The following is an 18347-nucleotide window of genomic DNA, read 5'->3' on the forward strand; positions in this document are numbered from 1 at the left end:
CCTTTTCTTTCTATTTCTCTTGTTCTCTCTCTCTCTCTCTCTCTCTCTCTCTCTCTCTCTCTCTCTCTCTCTCTCTCTCTCTCTCTCTCTCTCTCTCTCTCCCTCCCTCCCTCCCTCCCTCCCTCCCTCCCTCCCTCCTCCCTCCCTCTCTCTATTTCATTTTCTACATTGTTTTTTTTTGTCTTTTCATTGTTCCATTTTTTCGCTTAATTCTCATCCCTTTCATATAAAACTTTTGCTTCGTCTTTTGGATTATTTTATCAGTATTCCATATTCCATATATTCATTCCCATATTCTATTTTCTTTTTGTACCTTTTAATAAATTTTTTAATGGTTTATTCTCTTTTTTTACTATATTACATTTCATTGCTGCAATAATCAAATATTATATCAGATGTGTTATTGATTATATTTCTTTTCTAAAGAAGTGCTTTCGTTTTAAAATTTTTCTTTTATTTTTTCGTCGACAAAATTTCTATGAAAACAAATTCTAAACTATCATTGTTCTTTATTTATTATTTAGTTTTATATTTTTATTATTTCTCCATTCTTTGTTCTTTAATTCTTGATTTTATTTCTTGTTTATTATCAATCTTTAGTTTTCTTAAATTTAAAAATTTTTCTAATTTTCTTAATAATGAATATTTTGTTATTTATTTATTATCAAATATTGTTTCTATTGTCTTTAAAATTTTTCATTGGTAATTCTATATTAATTGATATTACAATAAGATGTTTATAATTCTTGAATTATAAATTTTTTTGGAAATAAATATACTAATATTTATTACTGAATTTATATATCAATATTTAGAATTATTATATATTTTATATTATATATTTATTATATATTATTATATATTTTGTAATTTTATATATCTAATACATATTTAATTTTTTTAACATATTAATGATTATAGCTACGAAATGATTAAATTAATTTTTCATGATTAAATTGATCTTGAAAATAAAAAAAAATATATTGTATTTATTTCGATTAATAATTATATTATATTTTATAATATTTTGCTTATTTATAATAATTTATATATTTATTATATTATTTATTATAGTATTTATTATTAAGTTTATTAATTTTATACAAAAGAATTTATTAGAATAAAAACTTTTGTAAAGTCTTAAATTTACGATTTATAAAATTTCAATAATATAATATTTCTATCGTGTCCTAATATTTAAAATTATTCTATAATTAATATAATAAAGTTTTCTTTTACTAATTTTATATAATTGTTAAGCATAGGGTTTGTAAAGCGGTTAGGTAACCTTTATTTTCAACAGTTCAATTATCATAAATGGCCTGACAATAATTTATGAACGATTTTCCTAACATTTTCCAGATTTTTAATTTAAACAAAAATATCATAGTATCATCACTTCACGAGCCACATTTGCATATCATGTGATGGACCATGGGAACGAGCACGAAAGTCTCGACTTCTACGCGCTGCGACACAATTCCGCGAGGGCCCATCCTTCAAAGCAACCCACCAGCGCAAGCATTAGTCCCTGCAAGTCTTTTTTTCTATATATTTCCCAAAAAGTAAGGATTGAAGAAAAAATTAAGGCTTGCGACAGTCTTACAATAGAGTTGATATAGAAATAGAAACTAAGAGCAGATAGAATTCAACGATGATATAGTATATATCAAAATATTAGTTAGAATCATTACAATTAGTCGCAAAGGGTCAAAGTACCATCATTCGTTCACTCAGAGTTTGTAATATAAATGAATATACAGTCCTACAATACAGTTGGTGATTCTCTGAGCAGTAATATCACTTTAAATACTCCATTTGTGCAATATTCAAAGTTGTTTTAACTTTAACAATAATGCAAAAAATATTTTTATTTTTATAAATTTCTTTTGAAAATTAATAATCAATATTGAGAGAATTATGTATTATTTATTAAAGAAATCAACTCTAAGTCTTAAAAATTAATGAATTATTTTTTTAAATTCTTTTATTTTTTTAAACATTATATTTTAATATAATTTTTGTTAAGAATACTTTAGCATTTAAATGATTTTATTAAAAAAGTTATTTCTAAGATATACAATAACATGGTTCACACAATGAAGGAAAGTAAAAATATTCATATGCTTTCTAAACGGAATATTTTTTTTTAAAATTGAACTTAATAATTTGAATTTTTTTAAAATATTTGAAAAATTAGTTTATTACATAATGTAAAAAAAATTTTACAAATTTCTATTGATCAGAATTATAAAGAAAAAATAAAGATTACGATTTTTAAATTTTTTATCTGAGTTTATAATAAAAACATGCTTTTGTTTATATATATAAGTATATATCTCGCTACAACAATAAATTATATATATATATATACAAAATTTCATCGAAATCAATTGATACAAAATTAGAATTTTTACATTGAAAAATGTAAAAAAATTTTAATTTATGACAATTACAGATCGAAAATTAATAAAAAATTAATAAATAAAAAATTATGAATTGTAAATATTTTTTATTATTAATAGCTCATAGGAATGTTAATGATTTTAATGAAATTTTGTGTATGTATATAACGTAAATTAACAAAATTCATCTTATAAATTTTTGTTATAGGTTAAAATAAAAAAATTAAACAGCATAATTATTACTTCTTTTTATTCTGACAAATTTATTCTGACAAAAAAAAAAAACACTTTAAAAAATTTTTTTTATTATTTAATAAATTATTTAATAAATTAGTCCATTCAATATTTCAAAAAAATATGTTTGGTCTAATTTTAAAAAATTTAATTCAATTTAAAATATATGTATACTTTTTTTATTGTAAATGATTCATTCTATCAATCATTCAAGGATTCAATATTATTTCTATTTTATTATGTTTTTTTTTCATTACTAATTTTATGTTATAATAATAACATACTATATATACTATAACATACTATATATATATATATACTATTTATTTAATTTATTTAGAGACTTAAAAAATATTTTATTTTCAAAAAATCAAAAAGTTTTCCATTTTCTGCAATGAATATCAAACATAAAGATATAAGAAAGAAAATAATATTAATATAAGTAGAAGTGTGAGTAACAACCATCTCTTCTCTTTCCTTAAACAAACATATATAAAAAGTAAAAAGAATATGGAATAAAAGATGAAAAACAGCAGAGAGAAAGAAGATAAAATTCTATCAAAAATTGAACTTTCTTTTTTAGTTTCATATGCATAAGTTATGTTTTTGAATTTTTCAATTTTACATTTTCTGATGAACAAATATCCAAAGTATGATAGAAAATCAATAATCGCGTTCTCCTGATAGAAAATAATATGCAGATTCGCAAATTATTATATATATACTATATGATAAAACTGTTCCAATATTATGTATATAAACGAAACGTGTTTTTCATTTAATTCATAAATAAAATAAATGTACACATGAATCTTATGAAAAAATTATACCGAAATTTTATATTATATTATATTTTAAATACTAAATTAATAAATTGTTATAAAAAATCTATGAAGAAATTATTTACATAGTTATCATTTTTTTTTAATTTTAAATGAATTAGAAGAACAATTTTAATTAAAAAATAAAAAAAATTACTCCATAAATAATATTTAAAAAAATCTAATTAATTAATTTCAAAAAATCATTTTGTAAGCACATTAAATTATTCTGATTGTGATTTACAATAAAAAATTAAATAAATAGTAGAATACAATATTTATAAAAAAAAGATCATTATTAGAAAATGAGAAAGAAATTCTTTTTCATCACAACAATGCCTGAATACAATAATTAATATATACATGGAATATATTTCGCTAAAGTTGATATGCAAAAATATTGGTTGACATTTATTTATTAAACAATTTAATTTTTCAATCAATTTTAAGCAATTTTATTTTTTTTATGGAAATTTTTATATTCAATTTTTGCATTTAATCTGAATCAAGTAAATTTAGAATTAATATCTTTAAAAATATACTATATATATAAAATTATATATATAAAATTATATATTATATAATATATATAAAATTTAATAATTTAATAAATTAAAGCTAAAAGTAAAGTTACTTCAATAAATTATTATTTAAAACATCGAATAATCTCAAATAATATAATAATTATAGCAGATAAATAATCAAGATTATATGAACAACATATCAACTATAATAGTTACGCATTTTAATAAGTAATTACTTAAAACTATATTATTATATTCGAAATTTTTAACTAATTTTTTTTTTCAACAGGTTAATATTCAATTTTGACTACGAATATATTAACATTAGAATTGTCTACAATCTACGTATTTTATATATGAATTATATTTTTGTAATTAATTAATATTTATAATTAAAGGAATATCATGAAAATAAATAGAGATATAAGTAATATCATATACATTTCAGTAATATCATACATTTAAATAAATACATAATTAAATTCATAATCAATTATCAAACATCAAATATCAAATTTTAAAAAAATAGAATTAACTAAAAAAATAAAATAACAAATAAATTTGTCTATAAAATTAAAAATTATTAAATAACAATTAATTTACAAATTTAAATAAATTGCAATATTTAAAATCTATTATACTAATATATATTTCTTAAAAGACATTCTTTTAAAAAATTTTCGAATAAACATTAAAATTATATTTCATATTTATTCACGTGATAATATTATAAGAATATTATATATATTAAAAGTGTATGCATTATGTATGCACAAATGAAACAAAGTAACATTTCAACGATTCTTGCTTTAAAATATTAGCAGGAATATTTGCAATTCATGAACATGTATTACATCATAGAAAACCGAAAAAATGAATATGATGAATATGAAGAAAATGGAAACGATGCAACTGGAAACAGATTAAAAAACTCGATAAAATTAACACGAACTGTAGGGATAACAGATAAAAAAATATGATCAAATCATTGGAAACCGAGCAGAATAAAGGAGAATAGTGTACACAAATTAAAAAAGAAAAAAAATAGAAAGCAAATAGAATAACACAGGTTAAACAAATAGTTGAAAATCCGATATAAAAAACGACAAAGACAAAAGGAAAAATACAAGAATCGAAATGGGGCACAACAATTCGTTAAAAAAAAAGTAGCAGCAATGGAAAAAAAAAATAGAAAAATAAAAATCGATTTTCCATTATAAACCAAAAACTTATAATCTTTTTGTTTATTCTCGTCTTCATTTATTTTCATTTATTTACTATTTTGTATAAAAATAATAACAAAATAATAAAAATTATTCAAACATATTATTTTTAAATTATCAAACATCAAATATCAATAATTTTTAAAAATCTTCTCAAAAATTTCTGAATATATTTATTATTGTTTGATTAAAGATTTTACATATTTAATCAGAAATTATAATTAAATAGAATAATATAAAAAATTTAAACTTAGAAAAAAAATCAATTTTTGAAAATATAAAAAATTCTTAGTTTATGTCAAGTAATATAAATTATTTAATAATTAATATTTTGATTATCATCTTCTACATTGAAATATTATTGTTTATTTTTAATTTATAAAATATATCCTATAATTAAAACTTTGGTCTGAGTCACAATCGTTATTTTATTACAATACATTCTATCAAAAATAATAATATAATAATAAAACATAATTTATTAATTTATTTATATTAATTATTAATTTAAATATTATATTTCAAATTTATAATTCTATTTTTCTCATATTAATCAAATAATATTAATAATCAAAACATCATTTTATATTGAATCACAGATAGTTGAACCGAATCAAATAATAGAATTATTTTTATTTTTACTATACAACTAAATTGAATGTGTCTCATTAAAGATGTTAGAAAATGAATTTAAATTTTTTTTTATGTAATAAAATATTAATTAATAATTTCAATTCATTTATAAAATTTTTGAATTATAGATTATATGAGGTTTACAAATTCAGAAATTATTGAAAATAAAAAGAAAAATTAAATCTTTAATTATATGATTATATGAATATGATAATTCTATAAGTTTTAATTATTAATTATATTTAATTATTAAATAGATTTTTCATATATATTACATATATTAAAACCAAATTAATTTAGAATGAAAGAAATATTAGAAATATTATTAAAATATAATGAAAAAAGAATTAATACATTTTTATTTTTTTGATTTTTTCTATTTAATATTATTATTATTTTTTTTTTTAAAAATCGATATTATTACTTTGAGATACTTAAATCAAATTTGAACATCAAATTTAAAAATTGTTTTGAGTTGGAACATATATAAATATCAAATTATAGATATTTTTAAAATATTATATAATATGATATAAATATATTATATTATATATACAGGTATTGTTAGTAATAAAATTTTTTTCTTTTTGATTTCATTTTATGAATTTCCATTAATATGTATTTTTCATTTTTTTTAGAAATAAATTCAAATACAATATATTTTATATTTAGATTATATTTAGAAATATAAGAAAAAAAAACTTCAATAAATCGAAAGCACGAAATTTTAGTTTTATGTCTATATAAATAAATATAAAATGAAAATAAAATGAAAAAAATATAATTTGTTGACTGGCCAGTGAAAACAATAAATAAAAAATATACATGTTTAGCTGAATGAATATATTTGATTATACATAATTGTGCATATCTGTTTATAAAACATTTGAAGTATGCCTATCGAAGGAAAAAGAAATAGATATCAACTATGAAGTAGTGGTATTGCTGGCAATATTGAATAATAAAATCACAAATAAAATTTCAGTGAACTTTAAATTCTATAACATAATTATTCAAAAATTTATTTACAGAAAGTATATTATATTAGAAATTAAAAAATTATTAAATTATGGATAAAAAAGATAAAATTTTTATTTCTAAAATATTGTAATCATATTTATATTTATCTAAATAAAGATACAGTTATATTATTGATTATCACATTTATCAATTAATAATAATAGTCAGTTTATATGTACAGTTAAATAGATTATAAAAACACATATAGACTAAAAAATCTTTTGTCTTAAAATAATATTTTTCAAAATTTGATGTCATAATTTTCAATGTAAAACTGGGAAATATCTTATAATATCGAAAGCTACACATTGCAAATTTTATTTATAAAGATAAAAACTTTGTATATTTTTATCTTTTTAATATTTTTTATTTTTTATTATCTATTATATGAAATTTTAAATGAAATATTTCTTCGATCTATTTCAATACTGCTTAATTAAATTATTGAAACAAAGAATTAATTCAATTCCATAAATGTAATTCGAAAGAAGAATCTTAAAGCGATAAAAATAAAAGAAAAAAATGCATTAAAAATAGTGTTCCTTGAGTATAGTTTAATGGAACAAAAGTGCAAATTAGCAAAAAAAGAACTCGAAGGCAAATAACGGCGCTGAAGGGTTTCGAAGAAGGGAAGGCTAGACAGACGTCTAGCATTGGGGATACTGACGGGAATACTTTTGTTGCGCATACAAAATGCATCACGTATATGGGAACATTACGTGGCGATATGCAGATATCGTTGTATAATTGTCCATGTCACGCAATCGGCATAGCGATGATTCTGGCGACACGGCCAATGATTCTGCGATACAAAACCCTGCATATACAGTCAAAAGTAAATTGGAATGAATGAAATTACTTGAAAATTAAATTTATTTATTTAAAAATTATTCTTCCAATTCGTATTAATATGTTTTTCCTCTATCTTTCTAGAAAGTCCATTTTTTTTACTAATTTTTTATTTATTTACTAATTTCTATTTTTATTATTTTGGAAATAACAATTGTTATGAAAGGATAAATAAATAAAATAGAAGATGAATAAGAATATATAAAAAAATTAATTAAAATGAATGTAATAGGTATAAATAGATTTGAACATTAATTAGTTCAATTAAAAATCACTATTCATATTGATAACTCGAATTTCAAAATTCAATATTTTTGAATATTACGATCCAATTTCATTAAAACTTTTAATTAAGATTAAAAAAAAAAACTTGCTTTAAATTTGAATTTGTAAGAGTTAATTTTTTTCAATTTTAAAAATTATTTTAAAATTGGAAAGAAAAAGAAAATTCGAAAATTATATTTTTTAAATTTTTATTTTTACAGATAAAAAAAGGAGATAATAATGAATTGTGAAAAATATGTATATGTAAATTATAAAATAAACTTTGATTTACAAAAAACATTTTAAATATATAAATAAAATAAATTATTTTAAATATGTAATAAAGTAATATGAATTTTTATTTCGATTTTTGCATATGTATATATGTAAAAATTTTCGGAAGAGTGGAAAGGAATTATATTTTTAGAATTTTTGATTTATAAAAATTATAGAATTATAGAAATTGTATTAACAATAAAATAAAATCAATATATTACTCTGAGATTGAAGAATATATTTAAAATTATTAATTTTAAATAATATACTTGATATATATATTTTTCATATTTAATATTTTTTATTTACAATAATGAGATATTTAGTAAATAATTGAACAAGATTATATGCAAGAAAATAATATCGGGAAGATAGTCATAAAATAATATATTGAATAAAATGTTTTTTTTTGTTTTTCTTTTTTTAATAATAACCGATTTTTCAGTAATATATGTAAATAATATTAAAATTAATAATATTATATAGAATAAGAAATTAAAATGAAATTAAAATAAAATAAAATTCGTATGGTATTTTAATATTATACATTAATAAATAAAAGCTTAAATAAAGATTGAGAAAAAAAAATTTTTCATTATTATTATTTATTTACAATGACAAGATGGTGAACTGTTATTTTTTCTATTATAATTTATTTGTTTTATAATTTTTAAAATTAATATATTTTAAAATTTTTATATTAATTTTAATATATTTTAAAGTTTTCTATTATTATGCCATGAAATTACAATAAAATATAAAATAGATAAATTATCCATCGCAAGATGTTTTATTATTTGTAATATATGATAAAAAACGCAGAAATTGTTAATATATGTTCAGAATGAATTAAATTCTTCTTCAGAAGATTGAATATCATATTTTAAATATTTAATATTTAATATTTAATATAAATCTCGTATTAAATATGAAAGAATTGATATTATTCACATGTTAAAGTTATATTCGTTAAATTAATATAATCATCTTATTCTAATATGATCACTATTTTACTCAATGATTACATAAAATGATGAATAAAATTACAAATTAATTTTTCATTTCCGTATTATAATTATAAAATTAAATTTTGTTATATAAATAATTTTGTTACTACATCTTATAAGATTATAATAAAATATTTTTTTTATTTAAAAATAATATTTTTATTTAAAAATTATTTATTTATAAAAAGCATATACATATTCTTACTTAGGATGTTCATCTTATTATAATGAATTAAATTTTGTAATACATGCAATTATTAGAAATTATAAGATAATCATTAAATTATTAAACTGTTGTAAATTTGATACAATTCTATTATGTTTATAGATCAATAAAAAATTAAATGCATGTGCACTTGATAGATTTTAATTTACATATAACAAAATTATAAAAAAAATTTTTATTCAATACAATATAACAACAATATAATTAAGATTATAATTTATTTCATTATTATTAGATGAATTTATTAATACTAATATGTACAAAACATTTAATATTGATATTATGTTGAATTATAGGATTTATAACAATTTTAATTACATCTTTACAATTAAATAAAAATAGTTGAATTAAAATATATTAAAAAAATGAAATAGAAATAGAAAGGTATTGCAATTTCAATTATTTAAAAATCTTTTAGAAAAAAATTGTTTAATATTAGTAATATTATTGACAATAAGTGTTTAATAATTTTCATACTCATTTTAATAGGTACTTTTATACATCAATAATTAATATATAGTATTTATAGATAATATATTTATAAAAATATAATATAATATATAATATAATTATATTATATTATAAATTTTTTTATCTAATTCAATTACAAAATAAGTTATTAATTAATTAATTAAGAAATAAAATAATATTTTATTTTTAGAAATAAAATATTTGAGAATCACTGAATCAATAAAAATAAAATAAGAGAAGAATAAAAATTAAAAACATAAATGTGACAATAATAAAAATAAAAAATAATGCATAATTATTAAACATGAAAAAAGAACAAAGCAAAAAAAAAAGAAAAGTAACGAAAGAAATATATAAATACTATTATTTAGTTATAATCGCATGATATCAATACGACCGCAATGTATACTAATCTATGTGAACTAATCTTATCATAGTGTCCCCAGACAAGCTATCGCTATGTTCGATTTTCGCGAAAAATAGTAAATTTAAGAGAAAGATAAGAACTGATAAGAACTCGCAAAAAACTTTAAAACGAATTTCATTCTATGTTTATTATAAATATATTTTTACTTTTTATTATATTTATTACTTTTGGGATATGAACATGTTGATGCATATCATGAGACATTAGACGAAATTTTCAACGATATTAATTTCAATTATAGTCAACTCTATAATTATATTGTAGAATTGCACGAAAATGATATAACATCTTTTCCTAATGACAATAAAAATAAATTACAATAGTAATTTATTCATATTATCATAAAATGATAACATGGAAAATATATATTTTTAGTAATTTTATAGTTCTTCTAACTTTGAAATTAATGTAGTATATTTTTTATACATTTATTCCAATTAACATTACTAAAATAATAAATTTGATTTTAATAAAAGAAATTGATAATCGATTCAAATTATTAAGAAAACAATCGACTAAAAATTAACTAAAAATTTTTACAAAAATTTCATGCAAAATAAAAATGCAAAATATGTAATAAAAATTTATAAAAACATTAACAAAAAAAACTCATTATCATTTGCATTCTATTAATTAGTAATAATGCAGTCTAATATTTCTTGCATGATTTTTCAGTTAATTATTTCTTTTTTCTTAAAAAAAATTCTTCGTCTCATTCTTTCTGCATTTCTTTCTATTCATTTCTCTTTCGTGATTTTTAACCGGTTTTTATTTCGCCATTTTTCACTGGTCGCAACATTACGATTTTCCGCATTTATAGTGTCCGGTGTAGCCCAAATTTCTTTTCGGGAGTTTATTATTCATGCGTCTCATTTTGCAACGTTTTACTTTCATGATTGTTAATAACCTGGGATCTGAGTCTAATTGAATTTATGCAAATGGCAATTAGGTTTATGTGAATGTGGAACCCGATTCTTCTTTTTGTTCTGTTACGTGTATATTATGTGTTTCTATGGATATACTCAAATGAAGATAATGCAGATAAGAGAGAAATGTGTAATTCTATCTTTTCCTCTGTTTTCTATCTAAAGTTCCATAGTTTATTTACATGAAGAATGAACGCAATAATGAAATAATGGGAAAAAAAACAGAAATGACAAACCACGATATTGTAAACTGGTGAAACATTGACAATAATGAATAATATTACCATAGATAAAAGTGTTATTTTTAATCAAAATATAAATCAATAAATAAAAATTTAAATTATGATCAGTAATTATTTTGTGATTTTTAATTCATATATATTTAATATAAAAATAAATTAATTATAATATATAAATAAATATTAATATATGTACAATTATATATATAAGATTGTACAATTTTAAGCGTAATACTATATGTTGTATATATATGTTATCTATATATATATATATATATATATATATATATATATATATATATATATATATATACATATATATATGTATAATATATAATAACATACATAGATAATACACATATATATGTATATGTATATATGTATATAATGTGTGTGTGTGTAATATTATGTTTTATTAAAAGAAGAAATTAACTATTGACTTAATATACTATTTAATATTATATATTAAAAAAAGGAAAACAATTATTTTACAGGATGCTAATAAACATTATGAGAAATCTTTGGAGGATAGATTCTAGATATGCAAACAATGAAAAAAGTTCATATACATATCCAATAATTAATCTTAATTAATGATTATAAACATTTTAAGTTTGTATTAGATAGAGCGAGATGGCGAAAACATTTAGTTGGGTGCGCGGCAATACCGTATTGCAATGAGTCGCTTGCGTAGCGAAGCCTTTCAATGAAAATAAATATAATATTTTTTTATATACAATTGATTATTTCAAATGAATTTCAATATAAGATAATATACAATGTACATAAATATCATGTAATGTAACTATGAAATATTTTTATATCATTTAAAAAAAATTTTAATTATGCAAATTAAAATCTATATAATTAATTATTTAACAGAATTTCAGATAAATTATAGCAAATTCCACAATATTTGAAATTATATGATGATTATACAATATTTCATTTAAAATCATAAATGAATCATTATATTCATTCAATCTGTCGTGTTTATCGAAATCCGTAGAAAATACAAATCAAAACATATTTCTATAAGATTTCGAATTAAAAAGATTGAATGTGTTTTTATATGTATAATTGGTTTTTTAATTATTTTTACATGTACAAGAAAGTTCAAAATACTTGAATCAATTTGAATTTCAGATTATTAAATTATTCAATCAAATCATTGACAAATTTATCTTTATTTCACTTGCACTTTACATAAATATTTTTTATTCTTATGCAGAAATAATAATTGATCTGGATATTACTTATTAATAATGAATCAATATTACACATGAATATCACATATTCATAAAAAATGCATACATATCGTAATTGTTTTTTTATGTGTGCTTGAATGAATATTACAAATTCATTAATTTTATTTTTACACTTTTATTTTTAATATATGTTACATGAACGTTACAAACGAATTGAATCTAGAAAAGCAATACTATCTTAGTGAGAAAGATTGTTGACCTAAGTTTTTGCATTTTTTAATACTCTTTCTTTTATATTTAAAACACACAAACATAATATTCGATTTCGAATATTACTAATTCGTTTTTTCTTTCTATCAAGTCTTTCAAGTTTCTTTTTCTAACGCCAAGCATTCAATTGTTAGCAATGTTATTTCAGTAACATTGTCACATCGCAGAATCAGTTCAGAATTTGATGAAATAATAAACATATTTGAAATTTTATTGAAATTTTAAACATATTTGAATATTTGTTTAAAATAAAGTTTTAATCAAATAATTTTTATATAAAATATGAATAAAGAAAATATGAATAATGAATAAAAAAAATCTAATATATAATAGTAATGTGAAAAAGAAAAATGCAATGCTTATATAATTTTTTTAGTGGATATAAGATAATGATATTAATTATATTAAAATATAGATATTAAATTTCTACACATAAACTTTTTTGTTTAGTAATTTCATATCGGAATGAAAAATATTGAATTTAAGTGAAATAAAAACAAAAGTTTTTCAATTGGTCTATGAATTTAAAATTGATTCAAATATTATTAATGACACAAGTGACTTTTTTGTACATGTGAGAATAAAAAAGTTTATGTGTAAAGAAATACATTTAATCTTTCTAATCTGAAATCTTATGAGAGTGTGTTTTGATTTGCTCCTATGGATTTTGGTAAGCAGATTTGGTAGGCAGATTGAGTGTCATACAACAACTATGGATTTAAATAATATATTTGTACTATAAAATAATTTATGGATTTATATAAAGTGGTGTATATATTCTGGAATTTACTAAAACTTATTCCAGATAAGATTTTGTTAAATTAAAGAAGTTACATAATACGTACATTATAATAAAATAATAAAAAATATAATATCATTAAGCAATAAAGAAAGTTTTTATTTTTATTTTTTATTTTTTGGAAAAAAGGAAAATATATGAATGTATAAAAAATTATTATTTATTAAATTAATTATTTTTACACGATTTTTTTTAATAGAAAAAAAAATTATAGCTAAATACAAAATTATTAGTATCTTAATCAAAATTTTGATTTATCCGATATTTTCTAACATTAAAAAATATTTTTATTTTTTTCTCTTTTTTTATTTATTTCTCTTTTTGAATTTTTATTTCTAATTTTTTTGTTAATTACAATTAACAAATAACTATTTGTTGAGATTAATAATCATTAGATATAATATATATTATGTTTAAATGAATTAAGTGAATGTGAATATATTCAAAACGTGAAAATAAATTGTAAAAAACAATTTAAATAAAAATTATATTTTTACAAAATTATTTCATTCCGACTTTCAATTATCTGATTTATTAAATTTTGATATATTATGAATATAATATTATGAATATTTATTTCCTCAGATAATTTGAGATTCTTATTAAAACTATATATTTAATATACCAATTTTATAAATGAATATATAATGAGTTCAAGAAATAAAAAAATTTGTCATCAATTTTATTTTCAGATATTTTTTGTTTTTCCTGTTTTTGAGATAATTATTCAATTTTAACAAAAATTATATATTTTATATGTATTATATATATATATAATAATCTAATAATCTAATATATATATAATAATCTAATAATCTAAAAAAAGAACATTAAAAGAGTAAAAAAAATATAGATGATTCAAATTTTTCTTTATAAATTTTATTACAAATATTTATCAAAAATACTTTATAAATTCATTGTAATTAAATATAGTAAGTATATGCAGAAATACATATTTCTAATTTACTTTTAAAACTTTTTTACATCTACAATCATTTATAATCTGTTTATAGAAGAATATTAATCACATTTCGTAAATGATTAATCATTTTATTATATATTTTTATACTATAAAAAGAACATATATCAGAACTTTTTTAATCATCTGATGTAAATACATTGTGAAATATTAAAATCCCGCCAATGTTCTTTTACTTTAGAGTAGCAAGATAATATAGTGCAAAAGAAAACAGATAGAAAGAGATGGAAGAAAAGGAAATAGAAGTAAGAATAGGGAAAAGTAAAAACACGTTTCACTGGAAAATCCTGAAACATGGTAAATGGAAAGAAGGACAAATTGTATTACAGAGAAGAAATAGAGTCGCTGGATGGCAGTTGCAGCTGTGCTGCTGAGTATTTATGCGGGTGAAAATCGTCAAATGATTTAAATTCAGGAATATTATTGTGAATATTGGTAACATTACATTCATATATTACATGCCAGCGTATAATTATGCATGCAACTATTAAGTTTTGTATCACGAATTAATGTTAAATGCATTTAGGATGAGCTTTAATTGCATTTTATTGACAATGAATGACACTCTTGTACTTCATTTTCTTCCTTTCTATCTATAATATGTATTTCTTTTATTTCAATTTTTTCATCAAGTTTACTGTATATATATGTTAAATGATATGTAATGAAATTATGATTATTTGCATCATTATCTATTCTATTGAATAAACACTATTATCTTCATGATATAGTAAATTTTTTTTAAGATGTAAATTTATTTTTGATTCTAAATTTATTGTTTAAAAATACATTTAAAAAGGGAGTATTATTAATAGATTAAATAATTAATCAATTAATTTATAATTTTATATAATAAAAGAAATATAAAATGTTCACTTAGTAACATTTTTTTAAATGCATGTTATTAACGATTTATTATTCATTTATTAATGATTAATTTATTCATTTATTAAAAATAGATATTCTAGATTTCTATTTACATTTTTGTAAATTTTGAAAAATGTATATAAATTCAAAATAAGTTCAAAAAACATATGTATTCAGATATAATGTGTTGAAATATGCAATATATAATGTTATTTATATATACAGTTATATATATATATATATATATATATATTGTGTTTATAAGTGTATATTTGTATATAAATTCTTATAATTTGTATTTGATAATGTTATCTATTAAGTTTTATTTTAAATTTATTTATATAAAGTTATATATATATAAAGTTAATTTTTTAAAATAATTACTCTTTTAAAATAAAATTTATATTATAAATTTGTATACTATTCATTTAAAAAAAATTATATAACTTTTATTCTTTCAAATCGTTATTTTTTAAGAATTTTATTTCTTTCATATTTTTTTTTGTTTTGTCTCATTTCATATCTCAAAAAAAAAGTGACGATATATAATAAGCTATTTATAATTTTTGTGTCTTTTAATATTTGAAATTTGAATTGAATAATAATATTGAAACAACATTTATAGTAATCAAATAGAATTAAATGTAACTTATTTTTTAATTTTATCAATAAACGATTTTTTCCTTTTAAATTCATCATCCTCGCGAGATCATATTGATGATTTATAGTATGAGCTTTAAATTGAACTATATGTATTATTCTCTTTATTTTTCTTTAATGTTTTATTAATCACAAATTTGAAAACTAAATAAATTAAATAAGAAATGATTTGTGAACGATAAAATCTGCTTAACATATTAAATAATCAGTTATTATATTTACAAATATTTTTAATCTCTCTCTCTATATATATATATATATATATATATATATATCACATTACATAATTTAGAGACATTATGATTAAAACAGGAAATTACATTAGCTTTGTAAATAAAATGTAGAGATTTGTAATAAGCAATGATTACTTACCAGCAAGAACTCCAGCCATGTAAACGGCTGCGATCCTCAGACTTCCATGAACCATTTCCAGGGGAAGTCCAACGACCACTTGTACTCCCAAGTTAAATAGTAGGTGAAGCCATCTGAAATTCAAGCATATAAATTTCTGACGTAGTGCTCATTATTATTCATTATGAATAAAATGACAAAATTAATAAAATAAATTTAAAGAAAAGAATTTGAAAAAAAAAGAAAAGAAAAAGGAAATTCTTTTATGAAATTGAAAGAATTTCTTTTATTCAAAAACATTTAATTTCATGTTCTCGTTTTTTTATTAAAAATTAAAAATTCTTTAGAAAAATAAAATTATAAGAAACATGGCATAAAGAAAAATATATATTTGTAAAAATAATATTAATAAAATAAACAAAAATTATGAATATATTATAAGAAAAAAAATGGATTTTCTATTAAAAATTTTACAAATTTAATATTTTATTTTCAGATCATAATTTATCTAAGTTATCTATTTTTCAATTTAGTTAATTCAATGTTAATAAAATGAATAAAATGTTATATATTGAGTTAATAAAAATTTGATTATTTTCAAAGTACCGATAATTAAATACAGTTAACTAATAAAATGATTAGATAATTTAAAATAGTCAAAAATATCCTAATAATTCTGTTATTGTATTCTTAATAGTTTGTTTTTAGTAAAAATGACAATAATATCTATTTCAAGAATAAATTAAATTCTAATAATGATATATCTATTTCAGGAATAAATTAAATTCTAGTAATGATATATATTTATAATAAATAGGTTTTATATATAGATAGAAGTTAAATTTCCTATTTTCATTTTTAATCTAACTTAATCTATTAATATTTCAATATTACAGTCATACATATATCATACATATAAAATCTTGCAAATTTTAACCTCTGAGATCAATTAATAGATATTAAATAAATATAATTTAGTTTTATTATATTATAATATATAATTTCAATTTATACCATTATTATTAAAAAAATGCGATTGTATAAAAATGTGATCTATATATATATATATATATAAAATAAATAAATTATAATAATAAGTAATAATAAGAAATATCATCTTTAAATAAATCAATTTTTTGAATTATTTATATCTATTAAAAACAAAATAAATAATACAATAACGCAAATTTGATGTATGATTAATTATTTTGTATTATAATCTATTTATAATTTAGAAAAATATAAAAAAAATAAGTCGATATAATATAAACTAATAGAAAATAATAAAATAAAAAGGAAGAGTTATAGTTTTGATAAATTAAATTTTTTATTAGAATTTTACAATTTTGAATTTTTAAAGTGGGGAAAATGACAAGAGAAAATAAAAATAAGTGTAATTTTTTAATTTTTTATATAAAAAATAACTTTTTTAAAAGAAGAATAACTAATTTTATTATAATAATCTTATGATTTTTTTTTATTTATTTTCTTGAATCTGCGATTGATTCATTTTGGGTATTTAGCGTGATCTGCGGAAATGACAATAGATTAGTATTTGAGATAGATATATGAAAAGATTCTTCTATAGTGATAATTCTTCAGAGTTCAAAATTAATTTTAAATTAGATTTTATTTTGCAGATTTTTAGAGGTTTAATTTTTATATGAT

General features: G+C 18.4%; 1 protein-coding gene across 4 annotated transcripts in view; it reads right to left on the reverse strand.

Moving 5' to 3' along the window:
- LOC108001549 (protein rhomboid) overlaps positions 1-18347 on the reverse strand; it is a 273352-nt gene that overhangs the window by 22081 nt on the left and 232924 nt on the right. For all 4 annotated transcript variants that reach the window (XM_062081488.1, XM_062081489.1, XM_062081485.1 and 1 more), the window contains one exon: positions 16701-16813. In XM_062081488.1, the coding sequence (XP_061937472.1) occupies positions 16701-16813 (113 nt within the window). The remainder of the gene's footprint in view (positions 1-16700; positions 16814-18347) is intronic.

Source organism: Apis cerana, linkage group LG11 (assembly GCF_029169275.1).
Source record: "Apis cerana isolate GH-2021 linkage group LG11, AcerK_1.0, whole genome shotgun sequence".
Lineage (NCBI taxonomy): Eukaryota > Metazoa > Arthropoda > Insecta > Hymenoptera > Apidae > Apis > Apis cerana.